The 15,960-nt window shown below is 29.8% G+C and overlaps 2 protein-coding genes and 1 pseudogene across 2 annotated transcripts; 1 reads left to right on the top strand and 2 right to left on the bottom strand.

Moving 5' to 3' along the window:
• Positions 1-2,475: 2,475 nt before the first annotated feature.
• LOC130804304 (cytokinin hydroxylase-like) lies at positions 2,476-6,829 on the top strand. The gene is made up of 5 exons (XM_057668693.1): positions 2,476-2,809; positions 3,426-3,652; positions 4,178-4,419; positions 5,443-5,818; positions 6,155-6,829. The coding sequence occupies exons 1-5, from the start codon at positions 2,527-2,529 to the stop codon at positions 6,572-6,574; spliced, it is 1,548 nt and encodes a 515-aa protein (XP_057524676.1). The 5' UTR covers positions 2,476-2,526; the 3' UTR covers positions 6,575-6,829.
• Positions 6,830-8,789: 1,960 nt separating this feature from the next.
• LOC130804303 (ribulose bisphosphate carboxylase small subunit, chloroplastic 1) lies at positions 8,790-10,793 on the bottom strand. Its single transcript, XM_057668692.1, has 3 exons — positions 10,252-10,793; positions 9,246-9,380; positions 8,790-9,152 (listed from the first exon to the last, which is right to left on the bottom strand). Exons 1-3 carry the CDS (start codon positions 10,423-10,425, stop codon positions 8,922-8,924), a joined length of 540 nt encoding a protein of 179 aa, XP_057524675.1. The 5' UTR covers positions 10,426-10,793; the 3' UTR covers positions 8,790-8,921.
• Positions 10,794-13,804: 3,011 nt separating this feature from the next.
• Positions 13,805-15,669, bottom strand: LOC130804243 (ribulose bisphosphate carboxylase small subunit, chloroplastic 1-like; annotated as a pseudogene).
• Between the last annotated feature and the right edge of the window lie 291 nt (positions 15,670-15,960).

Here is a 15,960-nt window from a genome sequence, read left to right as displayed (position 1 = left end):
AGGAATCTTAGAGACTAAGTGGAAGAAGGGCTGCTCGACAGTTTTTACTTAGTCAAAATTTGTCTAAGTATTTTTATTTCTGTTTTCTGTTTGGGCGCATTATAAGCCTTGTAATTAACACGTGTTCGTTAATTAGGCATGTGATTAGGATACAGCCGTTAAGGTAGTTGAGTGCTCTATACAAGGAGAGCCTCACCCCCATGTAATGAACAACATATGATTTCATTTGATTCAATACAAGTTGAGGTATTTCAGAAAGTTGTTTTCTGTTTTCCTTCTTTGAAATTGGCGGTAACTTCATCAAAGGTATACAGAGTATCCTTTGATCTTTGTAGGCTCAAAGATTGTGGAGCAATCATTGATTCTGCAAGGAAACCGTAAGTACAATCCCTGGAAGGCATTGTACATCTATCGTTGGTATAAGAACGTTGATACAGACACTGATCATCATCATCAGAAAACCAAGAAAGGATTTCTTGGTTCTGTTTTTGAGTGTTGAGTGTTTTGTTCATCATCATTTGTTGTTTGTGTGTGTGTAATCAATCAAGGCTTCCGCTAAACATTAACCTTTGCATAATCAAGGCCTTAAATCAGCCCTGGTTTTGCATCATAATCCTATTCAAAATTGAAAGTATGTGTTATTAAGTGTAATTTTTTAGAGCGTGATTGAGGTTATTGTAAGTAAATTTGAAATTTAATCTAAAACTTATTTTAAATTAATTTTGGTTAATTTTAGTTTTTTTTGTCTATGTCGATATATGCATGGAAAGAAGTGTTTTGATGTTGTTTGAAGATTTTTGAAAAAAATTAATTTTATATTACATGATCTAATATTAATATTATGTGGTTACGGTATGAATTTATAAATTATTGTGTGGGTGTTGCAAAAATATCAAACCTAGAATTATTATATAGAATTACTCTATATATTAACATAACGTATGCATCCATATAATCTATATATTAACTCATTTGGTTTTTCTAAACTCTCCTTTCCACATTAAATTAAACTTATTTTTATTAAATTGAATTTAATTTTATACCAATTTAGTAGTGAAACTAGAATATTTGTTGTGCGACAGCGGAAGCAAGGTCGATGAACAATAATGAAACAATAAGAAATTCAATGCAAACAATAAGAAAATGACACGAGAGATTTAATGTGGTTCACTATCAATGTGATAGCTACGTCCACCGGCACCGAGAACAAATAATTTCACTATGATCGCAAAGAATTTACCAGATGAATAACAATCACACTCACAAATTATAATGGCTCTCTTGTGATCTCTCTCAATTATCGAATCATGAGATCCCTAGTACTAACAAGAGGGGGTATATATAATAAAACCATCTTGAAAGACAACTTGGGGTCTAATTAAGTAACCAAAAATAACCGACCACAAATAAAGGTAACTGTCCCAAAAGACATCTCTCGTGAAAAGAAACCGCAATTACGCGAGCCGTGTAAAACTACGCGAGCCGCGAAATGGAAACAGAACGCACTCCGCGCCCCGCGGACTGAGGCAGCAGCCTATCCGCACCCCGCGGTGTTCTATGCGCCCCGCAAAGGTCTTCTTTGACCCGTACTCATCTTCTTCAATGGTGCTTGCTAGTTTGAGTCAACATTAACAACAATATTAGTATCGAGTATGCACACTCATTTTTGTATAGTATGAATTAACATAAAAATATTCAATTAAATTAAATAAGTTAAAAAGTTTGAGCATCACTTATATTGTACAAGAATAGCTTCCACGACGACCTTTGTTGTTGTAGCAATTGTGACATAGAAAACTATTATAGAAAGGAAAGAATTTTTATGACTCTTGATTGTCAATACTACATAATACAATGAAAATGATTTGTAATTGTGAAAGTATGTCATTTTTCTTGTGTTACATATTATGTTAAGAGTTTTCTTTAACTACTTTTATAATGTAGCAAATTTAAAGAACCGACAAGTTTAATCTTTTTGTTTGCTTTAGTCTCGAGGTTGGTGTCCTTCATTTAGGGTCTTCAAGCGTTCATTTGAGTATTTGCCCATCACACAAAAAGTACTTGTAGTTAAATACTATTATATATTATTAGTACTTAATCTATGAAGTATATTAATTACAATATTTATTGTTAAACACTTGCTAATACCTCACAACAAATCTAATAAGATTATTCTAAGTTCTTTTTTTTAAAAGCTATTATTACTCTCTATGTTATTCCGAATTTGCTATATTTTATTTTTATCCCTCTCATTTTCTTATATGAAAATGGTTTATACCACAATTTTTTAATTTCTTAGCTTTTAATTTTTTTATTCATTTAATATCATCAAAATAAATCAAAATTTTCATGATTTTATCATTATATTTGATTTCCACTTACATATATTTTTTTCAAACAACCCAACATTCATAATGTCAACACTATATATATCCACCTAGTTTAGTATTGACATTCACATCTCTCATACTTTAATTTACACCCCTAACTCCTTTTCCTCCCTCTTTTTCCCACAAGAAAAACACAATGGTTTTAGTAATTATCATGCCCTTTGTACTTGTATTCTTAAGTTGGTTCATCATTAAATTAACTTATGAAACAATCTCATTTTATTGGCTTATTCCAAGACGTATCAACAAAGTAATCCAAAAACAAGGTATTCGTGGCCCTAAACCTCGCCCTCTTATAGGCAATCTCCTAGACGTGGCTTCCCTTGTGTCTTCTTCCACCTCTATTGACATGCCTTCCATCTCACATGACATCGTCGGCCGTCTCCTCCCACATTACCTCTTATGGTGTCATAAATATGGTAAATGACTTTTTTTTGTCAGCGTATTGATTCAATTTTAGCTTATTTGTTGGTCAAATAAGTTGAAAAATTAACTATTATGCTGAATTTTATCGTAAAAATATAATTTTCTCTATCAACAAATGGATTATACATATAGGGGTGTTTGGCTGCTGGTTATTGGCTGTTAGTTGTTTGCTTGTTTGACCAACTAAAAATATTGGCTTTTTTTTGCTTTTAAGCTAGTTGAAAAAGTCAGTTGTCTATGGAGATGTTAAGTAAAATTAGGTGTTAGAAATTGGCTATTTATTAGGGAAAAAGTGGGTCAACAAGTCAAAAGCCAACAAAAAAATTAACCGAAGTAGTTTTTTTATTTTTGCTTAAAAAGCCAACTTTTCAACTGACTTAAAAGTCATTTACTAAATACTTTTTTTGACTGTTTGAACAGCCAATAAGCCAAATGTCAACCAAAAAGCCAATGTAAAAGCCAAAATCCACCGCTAATCAAACAAGTAAACTGAATTAACTAATAAACATCGACCAATAGTCAATTGTCAAACATCTTTTATTTGATTTTTCATAAACTTACCTTATATGGAGTTACCAATGTAACTAATAAGAAAATTTGTTTATGCAGGAAAGAGGTACATATATTGGAATGGATTTGAGCCAAGGATGTGCTTAACAGACCCAAATATGATCAAAGAATTGCTAACAAAATACAACTCTTTGTTTGGAAAATCATGGCTTCAACAACAAGGCTCCAAAAATTTTATAGGAAGTGGTTTACTTATGGCTAATGGTGATGCTTGGTACCACCAAAGGCACATTGTTTCCCCTGCTTTTATGACTCATAAGATTAAGGTATTATTTGTATACTTTAATATTATTAAATTGTAAAATTATATAGTTTAGTTTTAATTTGGTCATATCATTAGTTTCTTATATCATTACTATATTCAGAGATTGACTTAAGATTTTAGCTATAGAAGGGAATATAATATTTTTGACTTCTGTATTATATTTATGCATACAAGTAATATTATATTTATGCGTATAAGTAATACTTTATTGGTCTCTTTAAATTTGTTGCACTACATCTTAAAAACTATCATTTAGATTTGCATTATATTGTATATTCATCTAACTTTATTTTCTTTTCCTTAGGAGCTTCTACATTTCTTATTTGATGGGGCTATAATGCTCTTGCCCCTTTATAAATTTACCTAACTTTATAATCGAATTCGATTTTGATCCGACTTCAAATGAATTTAAAATTATGTAAAAATCAATGTGAACACAAAATTTAATTTTGAACCGATCCAAAAAATTTAATCAAAATCAACCTGATAATTCAAATGAACAAGTATGATTGTTTTGTTGATGCAGAGTTATGCAGGGTATGTAGTGGAATGCACTAACAACATGCTCCAATTGCTGGAAAACAAATTGGAATCGGGTCAAGATGAAGTGGAAATTGGAGAGTTAATGACTAATCTTACTGCAGATATCATTTCAAGAATTGAATTTGGGAGTAATTTTGAAAAAGGAAGAAAAATTTTCAATCTTCTTAATTTGTTGCAAAAACGTTGTGCCCAAGCTAGTAAGCATCTATGTTTACCGGGAAGCCGGTAAGTTTATTCCCATCCATTTTGGATCATATTATATTATAATTGTTCATTTTTACGTGAGTTAGATTTTAATTTGAACAGAGTACCAGTCTATCTAATGAATCAAGAGTATATTACTCAATATTTTATGGAAAATTCCACATAATAACATCAAATTTTCATGAAACGTTAGTGACAGCATTTTTATAAGATTTATTCACATGGTAGCATCCAATTTATACACTATCTAACTGCCGCAGCATTTTTCGTTAAATTCTTATTAATTTCTGTTTAATTCATCATTTTGTAAGATTTTTCCACATGGTAGCATCTTATTTTTACACTCAAATATTTAATTCACCATCTTAATGTTTAGTTCACCGATTAATTTATTAACGCTCTTAAATGTTATAACAATTTTATTTTCATTTAAATTAATGGCATTATAAAGTTCAAAGGTGCATTACAAACACTAATAAATAATTCAAAAAAGTATTTAATAGGCTCAAAAGGTGCATTTCATAAGTTCAAAAGGTGCATTCCAAACACTAATACATATCCACTTAATTGTTACAATATTTAAGGGCATTGATAAATTAATCGTTGACTTAAACGATAAAATGGTAAATTAAACATTTGAGAGCAAAAATTGGATGCTACTATGTGGAAATTTCTTACCAAATGATGAATTAAACGAAAATTAACAAGAATTTAACGAAAAATGCTACGGTAGTTAGATAGTGCATAAACTGGATGCTACCATGAGGAAAAATCTTATAAAAGTGCTACCACTGACATTTCATGAAAATTAGATGCTATCATGTGGAATTGATTACTTTTTGTGCTCTTGCCTCTTGGTAAATAACATTGTGTTATATGATCATATTAAAATTCTACCACTTGTTTTTATCATAAAATATTAGAGTATATTTACCTGTTATTTAATACATGAGGCGTTTTTTTAAGACCCTATACATTCAAACATCTTTTTCATGTCTAGAATCTCCCCTCAACTTAAGTATATGCATGTTCCAAAATTTTCAGGTTTTTTCCGAGCAAGTACAACAAAGACATAAAATCTTTAAAAACCGAACTAGAAGGACTATTAAGGGAGATAATCGAGAGTCGAAAAACATGTTTTGAAATGGGTATAAGCAATTCGTATGGCAATGACTTGTTAGGGATTCTAATGAATGAATTTGAAAAGAAGAGAGATGGATTTGGTTTGAATTTACAATTGATAATGGATGAATGCAAAACATTCTTCTTTGCTGGGAATGAAACTACTGGTCTTTTGCTCACTTGGACTATCATGCTCTTAGCTAGTAACCTTGAATGGCAAGAGAAATTAAGAAATGAGGTTGCGCTAGTTTGCAATGGTGCTACACCTTCTATTGATCACTTGCCTAAACTTCGATTGGTAAGCAATCGAATTGCTAATTACTCGTCTGTCTCACTCATCTTGTTATATTTTCGCTCAAAAACGAGATTTTACATTTAAAAATGTTATATCACGAAATGAAGGAGATCGAGGGAGTAATCGTTAAACACTAGATCAACTTCATTTCAAACTTTATTTAACATGCATGTATGCATCATCCTTAATGATAATTAATAAGTGATAAAGCTTTACTTGTAAAAAATTTACACTGATTTGAATTATTTTAAATAAAAAATCTAGATTTGGTATTCTAAAGATTAAGTTGAATCATTATTTCACACAAAATCTAACACAAGTATCTAACTATTTTTGCAGTTGAGTATGATAATAAATGAATCCTTAAGATTATACCCGCCTGCCACACTTTTACCTAGGATGGCATTTGAAGACATAAACTTAGGTGATCTTCTAATACCAAAAGGATTGTCAATATGGATCCCGGTGCTTGCCATTCATCACGACAAAGAACTATGGGGTGAAGATGCAAATGAGTTTAATCCAATGCGTTTTGCTTCCAAATCTTTCATTTCTAGTCGTTTCATTCCATTTGGTGCTGGTCCTAGAAATTGTATAGGACAAAATTTTGCCATTTTAGAAGCCAAGATTATATTAGCAATGTTGGTTTCAAAGTTCAAATTCACAATATCACATAATTATCGTCACTCTCCCATCGTAGTTCTTACAATTAAGCCTAAACATGGAGTTCAAGTGTGCTTGGAGCCTCTACATAGATGATCTTCTAAAATTGTAGGATCGAAATTTATTTTTTCTATTTTTTCTATTTTTTGTGTGGGTGTTTTGGTCGAATTTCTTGTACTATTCACACCATACCTCTTAAGCTTTGTAGATGTGACGCAAATTAATTTGAGCTCGCTTCAGCTTCTATAATATAGTAGAGTACATAATTGTCACCATAGGAATGTATGCTTGAGCCTTCTTAGATCATAACTCAGTTTGTTCTATTATAAATCTTATGAATATTAAATTATAATATATAAGACGGAAAATATAATAAAATTGCCACAAATCAAAATGCTTTTGGACTACTCCCGTTGATATAAAAAGATTATCTCAAGACTTAGTGGCAGACTTAAAAAAAATATGGGTGTCAAAACTAAAAAATAATGAAATTTTTAAGAAAAAGAAAAAAAATAAAAAGGTAAAGTAAAAGTGCATAACGAAAAAAATTTACTAACTATACGCAATAATACTAGGAATAATTAGGAATCAATTGCAAGGCTCTTGACTTTTGCTATGGCCATGATGGGGTTCTCTCCACAATGTGTGTAGGACATAATTTGCGGATCAAATTGAGACCACTAAATTATAATTAATCACCTTCCACTAACTAATCATTTATAATTGCTTTTTGATAACATTAACTAAGACTTTAAACTATTAACTATCCCAAACTAAATGTGTGATTGGGACTAATTATCTCCCACCCATGATCATTAGCTCCCCCCACAATCACTATTAATCACCCTGATCTCGTCTCTAAACATGATTAATTAGAACATCATGTGTTTTAATGTTAATGATAATGATAAAATATGCGAGATATCCACAAATTCAACTAATAGTTTTTAGCGTTAAAATCATAGCATAGTTAATATCTTGAGTTATTATTTAGAACGAAACTCGAGTCAAAAATTCAAATTGTACTCATAATTCTATAATATGAGAAAAAATTAAACTTATATGTGTGATATTCATATTTGTTATCTAAAATGCTCTCATATTACATACGTATTTGTTACCAAAAGTGTTCTAAGTAGCTACTAGTGAGCTTCACCAAGTTATTAAGCCCCACAAAAAATTTGATCTCGGTCCACCCATGGCGGGTTCTTAGCATATCTCGGATAGCTATTCGATCAGGTCGGTTCTAAGTAATATTTTTTAAGTGATGTGTTTGTAAACTTGTTTATTATTTGAAATAGTTTTAGAATATAATATTACAATATATTTTGTCTTAAATTATTTTTCTTGAAGTGGAAATATTTTTATATTTTGATATAATGAAAGACTTTATTTTAAAAGACATCGTAAAAATACATAGAGCTTCCAAAATCTTTACACTCCCCTGGTCCCCACCTCTAATAATATATAATTTATATGCCATATCAAATAGTCATGCATGGTTTTGAATAATGCAAGGGAAGGAAAAAACAAGTGATATTATTGCTGATAGATTGCATATCAAATAAGTTGTTACTCGTGCTATCATTATCACCACTTAAGAGTCTCACATGAATCACCCAAATACCATATCACATCAAGTTATAATGATTGTCTAGACCATAACCATTTTATATATTAAATTAAAAAATAAGTTATAAAGAGTCAAAAATAAATTAATAGATATTTTTTATGAATATATTATCCACGTTTTTTATAATATATTATAACGAATTTATGATTTAAGTTTTTGACTTAGAAAAAATAAAATTTTAAAAATTTTGGACGACTAGAAAACATCAACCTCTTATAAACTCAAAAAAATTTGTTGGAGACGAACAAAAAACGTAGGCCACAAGAGTCGATTGCCACTAAATCAAAGTTTTCAGAAAACTATGACCTTAAGAAAATCAGGAAATAAATTGTACACTTAAAGTATTTTTTAATATTACAAATATTTTCTAAAATAAAAAAATCCAGAAATTAGATAAAAGCAAAAAAAAGAATTTCATTTTGAAAAGAGAACCTGCTTTTAATTGTCTCCACAAAAACCAAATTTCATTCTTTTATTAATATACTATACATGAAATTGATAAATTTTGACTTAATTTCAGAATTTTATTATCATACTATTCTATATGGAATCTGAACTTACTCTGACCTTCATTATATATCAATTAGCCTTGAGTTTAATTGTATGATAAGTAGAAAACTAATTTTCTTAAAGAGTGATGTGAAATGAATAAAAGTTCTCCATGACAAAACACCAAAATTTACACACCAAATAAAACATGTCTTCAATATTATGTTTTCCTTAAGGATATTAAAACAAGAAATCTCTTGAATAAGTACATATAGAATTCAAAAATAGAATAAGATTGCAGGAAAAAATATTAAAAACAACTTAGAAGCTTGCAGGCTTGAAGGCAATGAAACTAACGCATTGCACTTGACGAATATTGTCAAATCCAATGATTCTGATGAAGGCGGTAGGGTAAGCCTTCTTGGCTTCCTCGACCTCATTCACCACCTGGACAGGGTCAGTGCACCCGTACATGGGCAACTTCCACATAGTCCAGTAACGTCCATCTTGATATCCTGGTGACCTGTGGTTCTCACGGTAAACAAATGGGTGCTGAAAAAAGATAATAATATTCGTTAAATATATATAGATATCGAATAAGTTTTAACCAATGATCGAGTTAATTAGAAGGATCTTAGAATTTACTTCCAACTCGAATTCAATGCAAGGAATCCATCCCTTGTTGAGAAGGTATTGAACTTGAGCCAACAATTGTGTGTCACTTAGAGGTGGAAGGTAAGACAAGGTCTCAAACTTCTTCTTACCAACTGGTGGCCATACCTACAATTTCAAGCACTGTCGGTTTAGTTATTGATATTAAATGCTAATAATGATTAATAAAAATGATTTTATGATTTAATTTTATGATATTATTGTGTCATTTTCATGATAACGAAACAACTTTGATTATAAGAAAAGAATGTTTTTATTCACAATTTGTCGTTACCACCTAATATCACATCATCAAATGATAATGCATTAAAATGAATTTTACGAAAAAAAAAGATTGTTGAATAAGAACAATACAAGTATGACCATTTAACTTGTCAAAGAGATATTCCCACTAGAATTATATTCACTTTTCATTAACATTCCCACATTTTAAACTGATTATTAAATATCGTAAAAGAGTATTTTATGGTTGTTATTCAGCCACCACAATCATTTAATATCACCAATTAATTACTTTAATATGAATTCTAATCCATATATAATTCATAAATAAATATTAAAATATTTTAAATAAATAATGACTTCTAAAAAATTATATTTTAAGACAAATTACTGAATAGGAACAACTAATAATTTTAAAGTAAAAATAAAATTTAGAATTTTATTTAATCAGATTTATGGTATTTACTTTAAAAGTTAACCGATATAGAATTATCCATCCAAAAGAAGTATAAAAAAAATTATATTTTTAGTTTAGTTTTCTTTTAATTTCATCATCTCATTGTCATTACGTAATTAGGTTACTCCCCCATTGAGTTGCACGGTTTGAGAACGGACGATCACAACCTTACCCTTGTTACTGATAACAAAAAGGTTATTTATTGTTGATCCTTAGCAACAAACATTATTTGCAACTTCACATAAATAAAAATTGCGCCCAAAGTCAAACTTCTTCCCAAGTCATGACCATAGTCCATACCTGCATGCATTGGACTCTTCCACCATTGGTAGGAAGGGAAGAAAAGTCTTTGCTAGACTTCTTAGTGACAGGAAAAGCAACAAAAGATTTCAATCCATTAAAGGGAGCCACCATGCGAGCTTGAGCACCGGCGGTGGCCGCAATGGCGGCGTTGGAAAGCATAGAGGAAGCCATTGTTAATGTTTGTATTATAAGTGTACTTGGCTTCCCAAAGTTAGAGTTATATGTATGAAAAAACCACTTGAAGCGAGAGGGTTATGAAACTCTTTGAAGGTTTAACTTATAGTAATGGATCATATTTTTATTTCATATTTTTCACTAAAATCAATGGTCATGATTTTGGTAAGGTGTGGATAATGAGGTGTTTTTAGGCCATTCAATTAGATGTGTGGGGCCAATCACAATTTTTGCTAGTGTTTACAACCATATGTTAGTGTTTGTATTCTTATCCTACTTTAAAGTATGCATGATGGATTGTTGATGGTTAGTATTTACCTAATCTTTAATTTTACTAAGGTCATGATCTATTGTAAGCAAGGAATTTGGGAATGTATTAGCTTTGATCCTGATTCGAGTTATTTGATTAAAGTTTTATTAATATTGAATTTTATAACATGCAACATAAAAAAATATATTATATTTTGTTTGTCCATTACAATTTACATTATACTCTTTTTTTAATTTGTCTCATGAGGATATATCCTATGTCATGATGTTATAGGAATGCTTTCACCTTCCTAATGAATTTAGTACCGTTAGTGTATGTTGTACGAAAATTATAAATAACAGCAGTGAACTTATTAGTAAAAAATATAAACTTTTAATGCAATAATACATGAAACTATGATTATTAAATTGATAATAGTAATAAATAACTAGTAATGAATATATATATATATATATATATATATATATATATATATATATATATATATATATATATATATATATATATATTAATATTTTTACTTTTACATTTTACAATTTATTCCGCAAATACAAATTAATTCAATTGCTACAAATCCTAGATGAGTACATATTTTTTTTAACATATAGCGATGATAGACAGGTAAATTTTTAAGTATTTTGTATCGCGTGCGCATCAGTTAGCTAGGGTAGGTACAAATATAAATTTAGCGAGTAAATATGGATATGAGTTAAAAATATTTTACCCGTTGTCTGAAGTAGATAAGTAGTGAATATAAAGACTTACTCATAGTATACTAAAATTTTAAATAGGCCATAAACAATGTCAAATCAAAAATAATTTAATTTGGATCGACCTCTAATAATATATAATTTATATGCCATATCAAATAGTGATGCATGGTTTTGAATAATGCAAGGGTAGGAAAAAACAAGTGAAATTATTGCTAATAGATTGCATATCAAATAAGTTGTTACTCGTGCTATCATTATCACCACTTGAGAGTTTCACATGAATCACCCAAATACCACATCACATCAAGTTATAATGATTGTCTAGACCATAACCATTTTATATATTAAATTTAAAAAAATAAAAGTTATAGGAGATTCCAAAATACATTAATGAATTATTATGGATAAAATTATATATATATATATATATATATGTCTTTTGTAACATATTAAATGAACTTATGATTTGAACTTTTTATATTAACTGTAGTAAAAACAAAACTTTAAAAAATGTGGCCCATTACAAAACTTCAACCTCTTACAATCACTTGCAATGCAAAGAACCACCAACTCTCTTCCATTTATGTAACAAATTTAGTAACAATATATACTCAAAAAAATCCGTTGGAAACGAATTATAAAAATAGGCTGCAAGAGTCGATTTCCAAAGAGGGATGCAATCATAGTTATTAAAATCGATTTTACGATTTTACGATCTAAATGTAAGCGAGCGATTCGAATTGTAGATAGAATCATAATTTGGTAGAATTTTACGATTTTAATTAAAATAAAATTTGTAGAGATAGAAACATAACACGATTCTACAATCCTACGATTTAACGATTCGATTCTACAAATTTATTCTTATTTTTTTAAATTTTTCTTATGTACCTTCTTTCATTAATTTTTCTTACAAATTTAATGATCCATTATCATAATTTTTAAAAAATAAATTTTATCATCGATATGAAGATTTAAGCTAATTAGATATTTTTCTATTTCATTCTTAAAAATAAAGTAAATGAAACTTTAATTAATAAACTTAAAAATTCGAGGTAAATAATTATGATAGCAAATTTAAGTTTATTGTTGAATTTTACGACTTTACGATTCGATTCTACCAATCCGATTCTACAGCTATGAACAATTCCAAGTAGCTAGGTTCACCTGGCCACTACCCTTAGTCTCCCACTCGAATGAGATTTATCGTATCAATACATGCAATCTTGATAATAAAGAGGTTAATTCCGACTTATAAAATTATTTTATACTATTATCCAATTTTGTTTAAAAAAATATTTATTACTTAACGTCATTTTGGAAAATGTGCAAGAAAAGTCCAAACGAGTTGATTTTAAAATCTTCATGCATGCTCAAGGAATTATACAATTATCTACGAGAACTAAACCCAATCAAATAGTGGACGTGCACTTTGATGATAGACCTTGTTGTTGATTGCATGGTGTCCATTCTAGAATAAGACTATAGTATTTTTTGATGTTATAAATATTTTTAATAATTTAAGAAAATATATATAATGTTATACAACACTCTTTTTTTTACCGTAATATGCACTATAAGAAACTTGAATTAGCGATAAAAAGACGACACAAGATCAATTGTAGTTGAGTCATAACTAAATGTGATAGAATATGATAAGAAGCGACATTTATCGCTATTCACGAAAATAAATTTAATTTTTAGTAACATATATTTAGTGGCATTTTATAAAATGCCACTAAATCAAAGTCTTAGTGGATATATAGAGATATTTATTTTTTTGTTATAAAATGCTCATAAAGCAAAGAAGGAACAATAAATCCACCTTTTAGAAAACTAATAAGGCCTTAAGAAAATCACGAAATAAATTGTACACTTATTTTTTAATCTTCCATATATTTTCTAAAATAAAAAAAAATCCAAAAATTAGATAAAAGAAAAAAAAAACATTTTGAAAAAAAGACCTGCTTTTAATTGTCTCCTCAAAAACCAAATTTCATACTTTTATGATTATACTATACATGAAATTGATAAATTTTGACTTTATTTCATACTTATATTATTATACTATACGACGTGGACTATATAAACTTTCTCTGACCTTCATTATATACTTCATGACAAAACACCAAATTCACAACAAATAAAACACATCTTCAATATTATATTTTCCTTTTAAGTATATTCAAACAAGAAATCATTTGAATAAGTACATATAGAATTCAAATATAGAATGAGATTACACGAAAAAATGTTTAAAATGTCAAGGAACCAACTCAAACCAAAAGCTTAAGCTGATGGTTGAGGCCCCAGGATATGTTATATATTCTAACACGCTCCCTCACACGAGACCCCATTGGGCTAGAAGTGTGGATGCGCATAGGCGCTGAATATTCCACTTTAAATGAGAGGTGGTTGAGATTCGAACCCGTGACCTCTCACGTTGGCTCTGATACCATGTCAAGAGACCAACTCAACCAAAAGCTTAAGCTTATGGTTAAGGCCCCAGGATATGTTATATACTCTAACATAAAACTTAGTAGTCAGCAGGCTTGTAGACAATGAAACTGATGCATTGCACGTGACAAACATTGTCGAATCCAATAATTCTGATGAAGGCAGTATGGTAAGCCTTCTTGGCCTCCTTGACCTCGTTCACCATCTAGACGGGGTCAGTGTACCCGTACATAGGCATCTTCTACATGATTCAGTAATGTCTATCTTGGTATCCTGGTGACCTGTGATTCTCACAGTACACAAATCCATGCTACAAACAGAAAATAACATTCATTAAATAAATATAGGTATCGTATAACTTTTGACTAATGATCGAGTTAATTAGAAGGATCTTAGAACTTACTTCCAACTCGTATTCAATGCAAGGAATCTATCCCTTGTTGAGAAGGTACTGAACTTGAGCCAACAATTGTGTGTCACTTAGAGTTGGAAGGTAAGACAAGGTCTCGAACTTCTTCTTACCAATTGGTGGCCATACCTACAATTTTGTGATAATCCTGTCAAATTCAATGGTGGATGCACAATATTGAAAACAATTACATACTTGTGTTAGCATTTAGATGTATCTAACTATGTAACTGTCTGTTTAGTTATTGGTATTAAAGATGATAATGAAAATGATTTTGTAATTTAAATTTTCATAATATATATTGTATCATTTCCATGATATTGAAACCACTTTGATCATAAAAAAAGAATGTTTTCATTCACAATTTTGTTATCACTTAAGACCACATTTTCAATTGGTAGTGCAATAGACTAATTTAATTCGTAAAGAAAATAAAATTGTTGAATGAGAATAATGCAAGTATGACCATTTGACATGTCAAAGAGATATTCCTACTAGAATTATACAAACTTATCATTAGCATTCTCACATTTTATATTGACTACTAAATATGTCGAAACTCGTAAGAGTAATTTTATTATTGTTATATTCGGCCACCACAATCTTTTAATATCACCAATTAATTATTTTAATATGAATAATTCTGAGCCATATATTATACATACTAATAAAAAAATAAATACTAAAATATATATTAAATTAAAAAATGACGACTAAAAATTTATATTTTAACACAAACTTCTTTATTTATTAAGGAACTACTTTATTCTTAAAGTAAATATGAAATTTTTATAAACTATTACTTTAAAGTAGATTCATTATAAAGTTTACTTTTAAAAGTTAACCAATATAGTATTATACATTTAAAAAAGGATAAAAGAAATTATATTTTTTAGTTTATTTTCCTTTTAATTTCATAAGTCAATGTCATTACGTTGCTCCCATTGAGTTGCATGGTTTGAGATCTGACGAGCACGACATTACTCTTGTTACCGATAATAAAGAGGTTGTTTCCTATTAATCCTTAGCAGCAAACATTATTTATAACTTCACGTAAATAACGCAAACTTCTTCCTAAGTTAGACTCTTCCACCATTGCTAGGAAGGGAAGAAAAGTCATTGCTAGACTTCTTAGTGACAGGAAAAGCAGCAACAGATTTCAACCCATTAAAGGGAGCCATCATGCTAGCTTGTGCACCGGCGGTGATGGCAACGGCCGCATTGGAAAGCATAGAGGAAGCCATCGTTAATGGTTGGTTTTAGTAGAAGTGTGACTTGAGTCTTGTGTTAATTAGTCATATGATTAGATGACAATTAAAAAGTGGAAGAATTTGGTCTTAAAGGTTAAAGTAACAAGCTAGGGTTACTAGAATTTACGCATGATATTTTGAGTGGTAATGGACACTCCAATTCATGAAGAAGTACATACTCTCATTGTGTGCATAAAACAAAGCATGAAGTGTGTAACATGGATTTGCCATTGACATATAATGCAATATACTACACACTAGCTATAGGTGCATAGGGGGAGATCATTAGGACATTGAAGACTGTGCAAAGAAGCTGAAAAGGGTGTCAGAAAGTTGCTGCATGTGGCTCAAGCCTATATATTGTTGCAGTACTTTAGTGTATTGTGAAGAGCCATGCTACAAGCTTGAGCCTCCCATCCTTACCATACTCTT

Source organism: Amaranthus tricolor, chromosome 17 (genome assembly GCF_026212465.1).
Source record: "Amaranthus tricolor cultivar Red isolate AtriRed21 chromosome 17, ASM2621246v1, whole genome shotgun sequence".
Classification (NCBI taxonomy): domain Eukaryota; kingdom Viridiplantae; phylum Streptophyta; class Magnoliopsida; order Caryophyllales; family Amaranthaceae; genus Amaranthus; species Amaranthus tricolor.
Note: the sequence above shows the minus strand (reverse complement) of the source record. Positions and strands in the feature narration are given on the sequence as shown.